The 14,303-nt window shown below is 35.4% G+C and overlaps 1 protein-coding gene across 3 annotated transcripts in view; it reads right to left on the bottom strand.

The window, feature by feature from the left end:
- Positions 1-3,193: 3,193 nt before the first annotated feature.
- TDRD5 (tudor domain containing 5) overlaps positions 3,194-14,303 on the bottom strand; it is an 86,009-nt gene continuing 74,899 nt past the window's right edge. For all 3 annotated transcript variants that reach the window (XM_069478403.1, XM_069478402.1, XM_069478404.1), the window contains 2 exons: positions 11,776-11,986; positions 3,194-3,749 (listed from right to left, as the gene is read on the bottom strand). In XM_069478403.1, coding sequence (XP_069334504.1) covers positions 3,502-3,749; positions 11,776-11,986 — 459 coding nt within the window. In that variant the 3' untranslated portion in view covers positions 3,194-3,501. The remainder of the gene's footprint in view (positions 3,750-11,775; positions 11,987-14,303) is intronic.

The raw sequence follows: 14,303 nt of genomic DNA, 5'->3' as shown, positions 1-14,303 counted from the left end.
TGTGAATAAACTCTATACTTAGTTTGAGGTATGGTTAAACACTCAATTTCACATGAAAAGTGGCAAACAATTATGATACTCAACATTAGAGAAGTCCTTGATGGAGCAGTTAAAACATTTTCCATCACAAGGTTAAAACAAAAGTGTTTAAAGGATTCTGGCTTCAGTAGGCCAATGGTACCACAAACTTGGTAGGCAGGCTGGTGACTGCCTACAGGAGACAAATGGCACTTGTTAGGAATGGGGCTAAATTCAAACTGCAAAGGCAGATTGAGTGGGCACAGCTATGCACCTTGGCATCCTGGAAAAGGTCAAGATTTGAATGGGATACAGAAAATGAAATAGCTTCAATGCCTTAGTTATAATACCTGCAAAATTATGAATAAGACATACAGTGAATGCTGTCCATGATACTGTATACGTGAAACTAAATTCCAAAAATATATTGAAAACTTGTTAGGAAAACCTAGCTATATATAGTATAAATGTTAATAGAAAGCTTCAGGAAGATTCCTTTGTAAGATGTTGGTTTCTCATTCCTTATACCCCCTTTTCAGATCCTTCGTCTGTAGCACTGGCCCACTGTTATGTTTATCCACATTCAAGAATGAGATCTTTGTAAATCAGTCCCTCGCCCCCCCACCACCAAGGGTTTGTTCAGCTGTCAGAACCACATTCTTATGGACTGTGCTGCCGAAACTGTGTCTTCTGCCATCCAATCATTTAAAGTGCACAAGATGGAGCAGCAGTGTTTTCCTATGGAAAGGACACGGACCTATGAGTCAGCAGTTAGGAGAACTCAAGTTGTATGACTGTAGGAAAGTCAGTCTTTCTAGGCTTCGAATTTCCTCTTCTAAGGCCCCTTTATAGATCAAAATTCTGTAATTCTAAGTCTCTAGGTTAGACATAGGCTGAATGTAGGCAGAAGCCTTTACTTATTCTCATGCCTTAAAATGGGCAATTGGTGTCTCAAATGTGAAGGTTAGAGGGGGAAGGCTGACTACTGCTAGAATGGCTCCTCTTTTGATACTTCATGGGGGTATTTTTGGATGGGAGAGGGGTAGTATTGGCTATAAACCACTAGCGTTGAAACCTGAGTGGCTATTAGTAAAGCCAGTCCCTCTGAAGAGTTTAGCACCAGGATTTTCCTGTATGTTTTCGCCTATTTCCTCTCACACACCTCAGGCCCCACTTCTCAGTCAGCATTTCTTGGGGACCTCCATTACGGCTGATAGCTCCTTATCACCAAAAACGTCAGGGTGGCTGTTCAAAGCACAGATGTCAACCCATCTTTTGACAATAAAATTTAAACCCAAACCACCGAGCATTTGCTTATCTTGTGTACTGTTTTTTCTCATTGTTGCTCCTGCCCAAATACAGAAAACCATTTACTCATTTTCAAATGATCTATTTAATTTGTTTGCAGCTTGGGGTTGATATTTTGGTCAACTATTAAACAAAGCCCATTTTTGGGGGGAGAAGGTAGATTGTCCCAAAGCCAAGAAGTCAAAATGTACAATCCTCTCAAATCTTCATTCTAACTCAAATAAGATGTTAACCATTAATTACTAAATAGGCTTCTTTCAAAGTGTGTGCTTCTGTCTAAATGATTCTTGCCAGGCATTTGCAAATGGATGGGATTCTGAAAAAGCCATAGCACAGTTATTTCCTAACCCCCATCTAATTTGCAAGGTGTAAAAAATTAGTCCCTGTCAAGTTATGAAACCAACTATCAAACCTGTAATATGGCTACCTAGCTTTGGCAGACTTCCTCCTGGTATCTGGATGTTATTACAGAGAGGGTTACAGTTTAACCTACTAAAACGTGTACTGCCATCAACCCTTCCACTTAATGACATATGCTTCTACCAGATTTACCTTGCCTAAAACCCAGTTTAAGTGCTCATCTAGAGAAGTAAAGTATATTACTCAGACCTGCCTTTTTAAAGGAAGAATACTAAGAGGCATCATTTCACAATGACTTTTCTTCTTTAGAAACAAATTATGGATAATTATCTAAAGTTATATGAAACATAGCTTCACTAGTTCATATCAGTTAAGCATCATATATGTATATTTAACCATCATATGATATTTAATGGTTCACTGACCCTCCATACAACTCTCCACCTGTCTTTTCCAATAAAGATGATATAAAATCACAAAAGCCCAAATCTATTCTATCTGTTGGATCAGCTATCAGTGATGTTTCCAGATTACTTTTGTCTTTTTTTCTCAATTAGTATCATTATTCTTACAGATATATTGTAATTAAAGGTGAGTCTAGATTTTTAAGTTTTATTACATTAAATGTTTTCTTTAAGGATTTTATCAGTATTAAAGGTTGAGTTTAATTCTGTTTCATGATTACATAACTCAAAGAAGGTTCAGCCAGTAATAATCAAAATGCACTTCCATCCCACTCCCTTCCTTAGTGGATATTTTGCTAATTAAGTAGCTGAGAAGGAAAGAGGAGAAGTCCCTTATTGTAAAAAGAGAGAGGAACTAGAAGACCAGCTCTACCATTTAATGCCAAAATAGGAGGCCTTAGAAAAGCAGCTAGACAGGTAAGAACCTAGTTACATCAACATGCCAGCAATTTATACCTCTTTCTGATTTTACTTCTAAGAAATGATTCTGTATTGAGGGTTAATTCTGTGGGTACAATAATATTATTTTTAAAGTTTGGGTATAAGTCTGGTACTTTAGCACCAAGAAATTAATTAGTATCATTCACATTTTAAAATTTCACCTTTCAGCCTTTTCTCTTGATGATTTATACTATCAGCTCAACAGACTGACACATAGTATTTCACACAATTTGACTTCAGAGAAAGAACATCATGTTATCTAAATGCTTAAACAATACCACTGCTGAACTGCTATTACATTAAGGCTCCTGGGAACTGTGATGACCACAGAACTGGCTCAGCTATGTTTTAGAAATTGCCTATACTGAAAACAGCTTAATTTTTTAAAAATGTAAATGTATTTATATGACCTAGTAATATCAGGGTGTAAATTTTCTTACTGATCCTAATATTTTAAAGAAATAATGATGCTCTATGATACAAAAGATTTCAAATTATATAGAAAGTAGCAGCCCTAAGATTCAGACATCCTTTTTCTGAAGATAGGGATGTGAGAATATATTTTGTCTTGCTAAATGTGGCTCACAAAACATTTGTTTTTTAATTTTCATTTATCAGTCATGATATGTACAAGAAAAACATGCACAGAAACAAAAAGCAAAAATTCCTTTAAACTACTACATTAAAAACAAAGGTGAACAAAACTATACAGAATAAAATCAAAATGAAAATTAAATATCAATACTTACACATCAAAACAGACTGTTAGCCTAATAAAGCTAACATATAGTCACACAGAAAGACAAGAGCATCAACCATCAAATACTATTTTTGCTTCGATACCTCCTTATTTTGGCTTGGAGATCACCAAGCCCTAAGCAGCTGGTTTATTTTTTTCTCCCTTCCTGCCTCATGCTTCCATCCTTTTCACACTGGGGTACCAGTGTAGAAGGCTCCTGGACATAGCTAACCGCGCGGCAGCTCCTAAAGCAGCAGTGGCTGTGCTTCGAGGAATGTAGAGCTTCTGAGAAATCTGGTGTTCAGGAGACAAGATTAAAGAGAGCTGGTCCATGGCTCCTTGACTCTTGTCTTTGAACACTGTAATGGCATGGCTACTAGAAAAATCTTCATTCTTTAGGCTCCCTGGAGAGCTTTCCACTGAAAAAGAACACACAAGAGTCTTTTCAAGGGGTTTGCATATTCACTGCCTTCTCTCTCCCATTCTAGTTCTTCACTAATGTGTGTTACAATCATTTTTTGTTAGGCAGTGACAATTACCAATAATTAGAGAGGATGAGACTCAAACTAGACAACAAATGGAAAGGAAATGGGGAATCATGCAGTGAGATAAAATAAATTCTCAGGATGAGGGTAAGAGAGAGGGTAAAAATAAACCTATGAACAAGGAAGGTATGATTTCTTTCCAGTAATGCCATAAAAATAAATTGGATATAATAGAAATCCCAGAGAAGAGTCCATAAGCTCTGCTACTTCCTTGCAGCATTGAGCACAATGGTGTCCCATAGGCATTCTCTATTGCCAAAGTGGTTCCAAGTCCAAGTCTGTGCCAGTGTAAAAACAAAACCATCCAAAATTGTGGTTGCTAAGTCCCATAACCCAATTATCAGCCATAAAATGAAGGCCTTAGGAATTAGTTTTAACTAAGAATAACCCTTTAATTGAAATGAAATTGCTAGAACTCCAATGCTCCAGAATTGGGAGCTGGCTAATAGCCAAGAAAGGGGATTCTAAACATTCTCAGATGAGTACTCTAGACCATTGTTATTCAAAGTAGCTGGTCTATGAACTGTTTATCACCTGCCTACAATGAGAGGGAGCTTTGTTGGCATCTAAGCCAATACACTACTTCTTTCAACAATGGGCTCAGCAATGTAGTTGATTTAACATTCTGGCAAAAGCTCCTTATTGTGTTGCCCAAATTGCAAACACTTCACAGACTGGCACCAGTATGCCGGCTACATCTTGAGTAGTACTGCTCTATACCTTAAGAACATAGATTTCAAAAAATTCAGAGAAAAAGCAGGCATAATCCAAATCTTTTTCATCTTTGCATTTTTAGCATGTGGTATATGTTCTCTATATTTGTGATGAGATATTTTCAAGGAGGATTTGACAGTGTGTTCAAAAAAGTGAAATTCTGGCTGGGCACGTGGTGCACACCTGTAATCCTAGCATTCTGGGAGGCCAGGTGGGAGGATCACTCGAGCTCAGGAGTTTGAGGTTGCAGTGAACTATGATGATACCACTGCACTCTAGCTGGGATGACAGAGTGAGGCTCTGTCTCAATCAACAGTGAAATTCTAATCATAAAACTATAATTAATTCCCACTAGAGAGGAAAAGAGATGATTTATAATTAAAAATGTGATTTAACAGGATTATCTTAAGTGAGCTCAGATTTTAAAAGGTACAGATATATGAAAGCAGGATCACATGACCAAAGAATTTAAAAGAGTAGCAAAATTTCTGCTTTCAGCCATGGTGTTATTCAACAGGGATCATGTTTACTTTCTCACCTTACACAACTAAAAACCTGGACAAGATACATGAAACAACAGTTTTCAGACACTGAACAAGCATCACAGGACAGTGACCCCTGAGAGAAGAGAAACAAACTATCTCACTGAGTTGAGAAAAAAGAGAGTTCAGAATTCAGGGAAGTGAGGTGTCTAGAATCTGTGGCTATAAAGTACTAGCAGGAGGCAGCTGCAGAGAGAGAAGAAGCTGGGGAGTTGCAGAGGGGTCTCCTTGTGTCTTAGTCTGAGCAGTGATCTGGCTCCTACGTGAACAAACTATCAAGACTGGGGGAAAACTACCTTAAAGGAGTAGGCAGAATAATCATTAGAACGTACACTGGGGGTAAAACAGTTTGTGTTCCTACAAGCCATAGTGGAAAGACATCCTAACACATGTGACATCGAGTCCCATCAATAACCTCAGAAAGGTATTGCCTAAATAGCGGAGCCAAATCGGATCTGGACTAAAGTCTGTTCCAGCTTAATGAAACCTAAAAGAAACACTGAAAGATAAAAACCAATTTTGGGAAATTTAATTGCCTCCTCCCCCGCCCCAAATAAAGATAGACAAAAAGGAAGGAAGCGAGGGAGGAAAAGAAATCAAGCCAACAATGTAAAATTCACAGTGTTTGGCATTCAGTAAAAAATTACCAAATGTGCAAAGAAGCAGAAAAATATGACCTGTGATCAAGAGAAAAAAATCAATATAAACAAAGTCAGAAATGACACAGATAACAGAATTCACAAGTGATATATATGATAGAATCACAAGACAAGGGTGTTAAAATACTTGTTAGAAGAATACTGTATGTATTCAAGAAGGTAGCTATGATGTGGAGAAAAGTGGAAGATATAAAAAAGATCCAAATCAACCTCTAAAGATGAAAAATATAATATTTGAGATGAAAAATACACTGAATAGGACACTGAACATAAAAGATTGGTACACTTGGAGGCGTAGTAGTAGAAACTATGCAAAATGAGACACGAGACAACAAAGACTGGGAATACGAAGTGTGTCAGTGAGCTATAGAATGCCACTAAATGGCCTACTGCATGTGTAATTACAGTTTAAAAAAGGGGGGGAGATGACAAAAAATTAAATATTTTTGGCACTGTGGATCACATCCACCCAATTTTATAAATAAAGTTTTATTGAAACACAGCTATTCTCATCATTTACCTATTGTGTGTGGCTACAGAAGAACCGAATAATTGCAACAGATCTTATGGCCCACAAAGTTAAAAATATTTACTTTTTAGCTCTTTATAGAAAAAGTTTGCTGAATCCTGACTTACACATTGGAATGAAGAACACTAGAAATGGTGAATATGTAAGTACGCATAAGATTTCTTCTGATTTTTAATTTCTTTAAAAGATAATTGACTATAAAGCAAAAATAATAAGAATGGATTGTAGGGTTTACAACCTAAGAAAAGTAAAATATATAATAATGCAAAGGCTGGGTGAGAAAAATGGAATCATGCTATTATAAAGTTTTAATACTATACATGAAGTGATATAATATCATTTGAAGGCGGTAAGTTAAAGATACATACTAAAACCCTAAAGCAACTGCTAAAAAAGCAAAAACAAAACTACTAAGCCAATAAAGACATAAAGGTGAATATAGAAAAAATACTCACTTAAAAAGTAGGAAAAGAGGGTCAGGTGTGGTGGCTCACACCTGTAATTCCAGCAGCCTGGAAGGCTGAGGCAGGAGGATCGCTTGAGGCCAAGAGTTTGAGACCAGCCTGGGCAACATAGCAAGACCCCCATCTGTACAAAAAATTAAAAAATGAGCTGGATGTAGTGGCATGTGCCTGTAGTCCCAGCTACTTGGAGGCTGAGGCAGGAAGATTGCTTGAGTTCAGGAGTTTGAAGCTGCAGGGAGCTATGATCACACCACTGCACTTCAGCCTGAATGACAGAGACCCTGTCTCAAAAAAAAAAAAAAAAAAAAAAGGTAGGACAAGAGAAAAAAAGAGAATAAGACAAATGGGACAAAACAGAAAACGAGAAAAATAATATATTCTTAGCATATCAATTATTACATTATCTAAACACTCCAGTTAAAAGAAGAGATTGTCAAGACTGATATAAAAGCAGGACCACACTACATGCTGTTCACAAGACATCTACTTGAAATATAAAGATACAGATAGGTTAAAAGGATGGAAATAACATGTCATGCGAATACAAATCAAAAGAAATCTGGAGTGTCTATATTCACATCAGTTATGTGGATTTCAAAGCAAAGAGTATTATCAAGGACTAAGAGTGTAATTTAATAATGATAAATGGATTGATTCATCAAGAAGGTATAATAATCCTAATAATAAAGCTTTAAAGTTCTTGAAGCAAAACCTGACAGAACTGAAAGAAAAAGGCAAATCAACAACTATAATTGGAGAGTTAAACAATTCTCTCTCAATAACTGAGCAGTTAGACACAAAATGAGTAAGGATATAGAAGACTCAAACATGAATCATCAACTTGACTTAACTGATAGTATAGAATACTTTCCCCATCAGACTACACATTGTTCTAAAGGATAGATGAAACATTTACCAAAATAGACCATATTCTTGTCTATAAAACAAGTGTCGAAAATTTAAAAGGATTGAAATTTATGCTCTTTGACCACAATGCAATTAAATTAGAAATCAATAGACATCTGGAAAATCTCCACCAAATATTTGGAAATTAAACAACATACTTCTAGATAACCAATGGATTAAGAAGAAAACTCAAAGGAAATTAGAAAATATTTTGAAATGAATGAAAATGAAAATATAACATATCAAAACTCATGGGATACAGTTAAATGAGGGTTTAGAGGGAAAGTTATAGCATTAAACACTTACATTAGAAAAGAAAAAGGCTATAAATGAATGACCTAAGGGTTCAGTTTGAAAAACTAGAAAAAGAGGAGAAAATTAAGCCCAAAATAATCAGAAGGAAGGAAATAAAAAGCACAGAAACCAATGAAATAGAACACACAAAAAACAAGAGAAAAATCAATGGAACCAAAAGCTAGTTCTTTGAGATCAATAAAATTGATAAACTTCTAGGCACATTGAGATTAGGGGAAAAATGATGGCACAAATTACCAATATCTACGGATATTAAAATAAAGGAAAATTTGAATAATATTTTATACGAATAAATTTTATAACTTAGATAAAATGGATAAATTCCTTGAAACAGAGAACTACCAATGTTTACTCCAAACAAAATTAACAACCTAAATAACCTTGTATCTATCAAAGACATTAGCTAAAAAACCTTCCTACAAAAAAAAAAAACCTCTAGGTCCTGAGGTCCTCACTGTTGAATTCCATTATACCAAACATTTCAGGAAGAAACATATCAATTCCACACAAATTCTTCCAGACAATACAGGAAGAGAGAATACTTCCCAACTCATTCTATGAGCATTCTCTGGATACCAAAATCAGACAAAGACATAAGAAAACTATAGAAAAATATCCCTCATGAACACAGACATAAAAATCCTTAACAAGATTTTAACAGAGTCTAGCATTATATAAAATGGATAGCACTGTCATGATCAAAAAGGCATTATCCCAGAATTCATGGTTGGTGTAACATTTGAAAATCATTGTAATCCATCCTGTAAACAGACGATTAAAATAAACAACAGCATAATCATTTCAACAGATGCAGAAAAAGCACTTGATAAGATTCAACATCCATTCATGATAAAAACTATCAGAAATCTAGGAATAAATTGGAACTTCCTCAACCTAACCAGTGCATTTACAACAAAAGCTACAGCTAACATTATACTTTATTCATGAAAGACTAGAGGTTTACCTGTAAGACTAATAACTAGGCAAAGATGTCACTTTCACCTCTTCTATTCAACTTATATTAGAGGTCCTAATCAGTGTAAACAAAAGGAAAAAAGGCAAACACTTTCACAAGAAGTAAACTGTTTTTTTTTTCCCCCACAGATGATATGACTGTCTATACAGAAAATCCCAAAGATGCTACCAAAGAGCTACTAGAACAAGTGAGTTTAGCAAGGTTACAGAATATAATGATAATATTAATATGTAAAAATCAACTGTATTTCTATATACTAACAACACTCAAAAATTGAAATAAAAATGCATACAAATATCAAATACTTAGGGATAAATTTAACAAAAGATCAATAACACCTATACATGGAAAACTATAAAACATTGGTGCTAGAAATTAAAGAAGATTTAAATGCTTACATATAGCATGCTTACAGGCTTAATATTAAGATGTCAATTCTCCTCAAACTGATCTATAGACCAAAAAAAAAAAAAAAAGCCAATCAAAATCCTAGGCTTTGGGTAGACATTAGCAAACTAATTTTAAAATTTATGTGAAAATCCAAGGACCTAGAATAGCTAAAACAATTTGAGAAAAACAAAGTTGGAGGACTAATACTACATGATTTCAAGACTTGTTATAAAGCCAAGGTGATTAAGACAGTGGTATAAAGACAGACCAATAGAACAAAATAGAAATCAGATCCTCAACATATACAGCCTACTTACTTTTGACAAAGGTATCAAGGCAATTTAATGGAGATATTTTTAACAAATGGTGCTAGATATTCAGATGTAAGCAAAATAAATAAACATTGATCTTCACATCATACCACATACAAAAATTAACTTGAATTAGATCACAGACCTAAATGTAAGACCTAAAACTATAAAAATTTTATAAGAAAATGTAGGAGGACAAAATCTTAGTTACTTGGGTTAAAGATTTCTAAATAGGACACACAAAGCTCAATTTATAAGGAAAAAAAAATCACTAAATCAGACTTTAATCAAAATGAAAACTTTCGCTCTTCCAAAGACACTGTTAAATGAAAAGACAAGCCACAGGCTAGAGGAACTATATGTCAGATACATATATATATATTATATAAAATATATATTTATATATGAAATACATAAAAATTTATAAATATATTTATATATAAATATATACACATATATGTACATATATAAATATATACATGCTATTCAATCCCTTTCCACATCAGTACATATAAACCTACTTCATTTCTTTAAACTCCTACAAAGTACAGATATGCCACAATTTACTTAAATGGGCTTACTGATGAACATCTGTTCCTATGATTTTGTGTGATTACAGGCAGTACTACAGTGAATATCCTTCAAGTTGCAATCTAGGAGCAGATGAACCATCTATCTTTCAAGTCATCATATATATGACATATATATATGACAAAGAATTTGTGTCCAGAATAAAGAACTTTGACAAATAGGTTAGAAGATAACCCAATTCAAAAAGTGAATAAATACTTGAATAGGCATTTAACTAAAGAAGATAGATGACCAGCAAATAGGCACATGAAAACGATGGTGAACATCATGGTAAACGAAAAATGCAAATTAAAACTACAATAATATACCACTACATACCCGCTAGCTTGGCAAAATTAAAAAAGATTGACAATACCATCTGTTGGCAAGGATGTGGAACAACTGGAACTTTTATACCTTGCTAGTGGGAATGCAAAATAGTACAGCACCTTTGGAAACCATTTTGGTAGTTTCCTTTTTTTTTTTTTTTTTTTTGAGACAGAGTCTCACTCTATTGCCCAGGCTAGAGTGCCATGGCGTCAGCCTAGCTCACAGCAACCTCAAACTCCTAGGCTCAAGCAATCCTTCTGCCTCAGCCTCCCGAGGAGCTGGGACCACAGGCATGCGCCACCATGCCCGGCTAATTATTTTTTTCTATATGGTTTTAGCTGTCCAGATCATTTCTTTCTATTTTTAGTAGAGACAGGGTCTCACTCTTGCTCAGAGCTGGTCTCGAACTCCTGAGCTCAAACGATCTGCTCACCTCAGCCTCCCAGAGTGCTAGGATTACAGGCATGAGCCACCGCGCCTGGCCCATTTTGGTAGTTTCTTAAAGTTAGACATGCAGTTACCATATGACCTAGCAAATCCATTCCTAGGTATATATTAAATAGAAATAAAAACAAGTCTATACAAAGAGCTGCGTGCAAATGTTCATAGAAGCTTTATTCATAATGGCTAAAATGTGGAAACAACCCAGATGTCCATTAACTGGTGGGTAAATTGCAGTATATGCATACACTGCTCAGCAATAAATAGGAAGAAATTTTTGATATTGGCAACAACATAAATGAAATTCTAAAATATTACGGTAAGTGAAAGAAGACAGACATTAAAACTATGTACTACATGATTCCATTTATATGAAATTCTAGAAAAGGGAAAATGGTATGCCAGAGACCAACAAGTAAGGAAAATTTTTGGACTGATAAAAATGTTCTATATCATGATTGTGGCGGTGGTTATAAGACTGCACACATTTGTCAAAACTCAATTCTACACTTGAAAACTGGCAAGTTTTACTCTATAAAAATGTGAGCCCCCACAAAAAATTGCAGGAAAAAAAGAAGAGCACAAAGTTAAAGAGAACAACTGGAGTCCAAACATAAGATGAGGTCTTAAGACAAATGCTAAAGTCAGCAATCTTTCAAGGCATGTTCTAAAAGAGATAAATGAAGGTTTTTAGCAACATAGCAAACCATCACATTTGTCAATTGTGAGCATACACAATAAGCGTAAACCTACCAGAACCAGATTGTTTTTCTGGGGAATCAACCACTGCAGGAGTTGAATCTAGGACTGCTGTGGATAGCTGCATTTGATTTGGCTGAGTCTGAATGTTGTTAGGTTCAAATTGGCCCCCTTCTGCTGACTGCTGTGACTGGATGAGAGAGATGCAGAATTCTTCCAATTTGGGCAGCGTAGAAGAAACTGAAGAACCCTTTGAGTTTGGTTGCTGCAGAATGGGAAAAATGGAACAAAAGCATGAAAAATAATTGTTAGTATAAGAAGAAGAAATAAGCCCTTTTTGTTTCCTTATATCCAAAATATAAATATTTTTCATATAATTAATAAAGCTCTTCATTTTCAAGAATGTAGATACTTTCTAGAAAAAGCAAGTCCTTCTCTAACTTAATGAACATAAATTCAATTCAAGAAACGCTGAATACCTACTATGAGCAAACATGGTACTGAGTGCTACCATACACAGCGAAGGAAGTGGGGAGGATGCAAAAGAAGACATTAACTTAGCACTTGTCAGGCACAGTGCTTCGTTATTTGCATGTGTTTCTTCATTTAAACATCAGAACAAATGTTCAAGGAATGTGTTGCTATGTCTTTCACTTAGCATAATGCTTTTTACAGAGAGGCTAAGTTATTCAATGTCTATCAGTAAGCAGCAGGGGCCAGTCTATGTTCTCTGTGCCCACACCACCCCTAAGATGTGATCCCTGTTCCTCAGAAGCTCAGAGTCCTCAGGGAAACAGTGTATGTGCAAGTGAGACATGAAAGGAAGCAACAGCCACATTCTGTGGTGTGGACAAAATGCTAGAACACAAAAGGTGCCTCCTCTGAATTGACAAAATGGAGTTATGGACTTCCCAGAGGTTGAACTTGAGCTAAAGTGAATGAAGTGCCAAATTTTAGCCATTAGGAAGCAGATCCTATTTCATACCATATAATCATTGCTAAAGTAGGTAGTGTCTATGGTAATTTAACAGCATTTATCATCTGTGATGTTGGTGGGCATTAATATGACCAAAGAGGGCCTGTTAGGATCAAACTGTAACAAAAACTGAGCTAAGGAGCTTACAGCCTGGGATTTGCCTATAGCAAAATGAAACAATATTGTACAAATAGAAAACTTAGGCTTGTATGTTTTTCAGGCTCATTATGTGATAGACATTTAAGTATCAGTATATGTTCCTTCTGTGGCAAAAATCTATATAGCAGCTCATTTTTCAAAGATGGGGGCCATGAATGTGGCTTATGTAATTATAGAATATACAAACGGCTGTGTGTACCTTTTCTGGTAGTAGAAATAAAATTCTGTAGCTATACTGGGCCATACAATGTTATTTTAGGAAGCCAAAGACCTGGATTCAAATTTTTGTTTGGTTTATGCAACTCACACGTGGTTTAGCTACCTTTTAAGTTTATCCTCATTTAAAATAAGGCTGAACATCAGTGTGTTCTTTCAATAAAGCTGCAATGATAATTAAGTAAATAAATATTTATTAATATCAAACTTTTAAAGCTAGAAAGATCACTATTTCAAATCGGCCTTTGCAGACGGGCAAACTGTGACCCCAAAAGGTAACTTGTCAAACTTGCAAGTTTAGTCAGTGGTAGAGACTGGGCCCTGGATTATACAACTTCTGGACCAGTGGTTTTACACTATGCCCTGTTTAATCGACATTAAAAATCAGAAACATTTTAAAAAGCTGTATCTTTTTTCTTTCGGATAGCTTTTCACTCTGAAAAAAAAAGAACATAGGTGAATGTCTTCTAAATTTGTATGACATTTTGAAAGAAGCCCCTGAAGTCAATTTAAGCAACTAATTGAAAAATAAGACTCTCTTATTCCAACAGTAATCCAGAGTCTTGCTACTCAAAATATTGTTCACTGATCAGTAGCATCAGCATCATCTGGAAGCTTGCTGGACATGAAGCGTTTTGGTCCCTACCCCAGATCCGCTAAATCAGAATCTTCATTTTAATAAGAATCCCAGGTGATTTGTATGCATGTTATACAATAGTTTGTGGAACACTGCTCTACAAGATTTATCCCTTTGTAGTTATCAATGATTGACTCCCTCATAGTTGCTTAGTAATATACCATGATGGAGCCAGAGGTTGGTTTCAAGAAACATGAACAAATGCTATCAAAAGCACTGCTGAAAATCACTCTACATCCACTAGAACGGCTATAATAAAAATACAGATAATTACAAGTATTGGCAAGGACAAGAAGTGTTGCAGTAGACAAATTAGAGTGTTCTTAAATTGCTGGTAGGATTATAAAATGGTGCAGATATTTTGGAAAATAGTCTGGCAGTTCCTTAAAATGTTAAATATAGGGTTATCATATGTTTATCTAGTTATGTACATAAGATAAATGAAAACATATGACAAGGAGTAAGAAAAAAGCATAGGACAGAATTCCAGGGAACACCACAGGAAGCAAGCATAGAAATTATCGTGAGAGACAGGAAGAAAAAGATCATGGTATCACAAAAGCCAAAGGAAGATCATGTTTCAAGAAGGAATGC

Source organism: Eulemur rufifrons, chromosome 8 (assembly GCF_041146395.1).
Source record: "Eulemur rufifrons isolate Redbay chromosome 8, OSU_ERuf_1, whole genome shotgun sequence".
NCBI classification, from domain to species: domain Eukaryota; kingdom Metazoa; phylum Chordata; class Mammalia; order Primates; family Lemuridae; genus Eulemur; species Eulemur rufifrons.
Note: the sequence above shows the minus strand (reverse complement) of the source record. Positions and strands in the feature narration are given on the sequence as shown.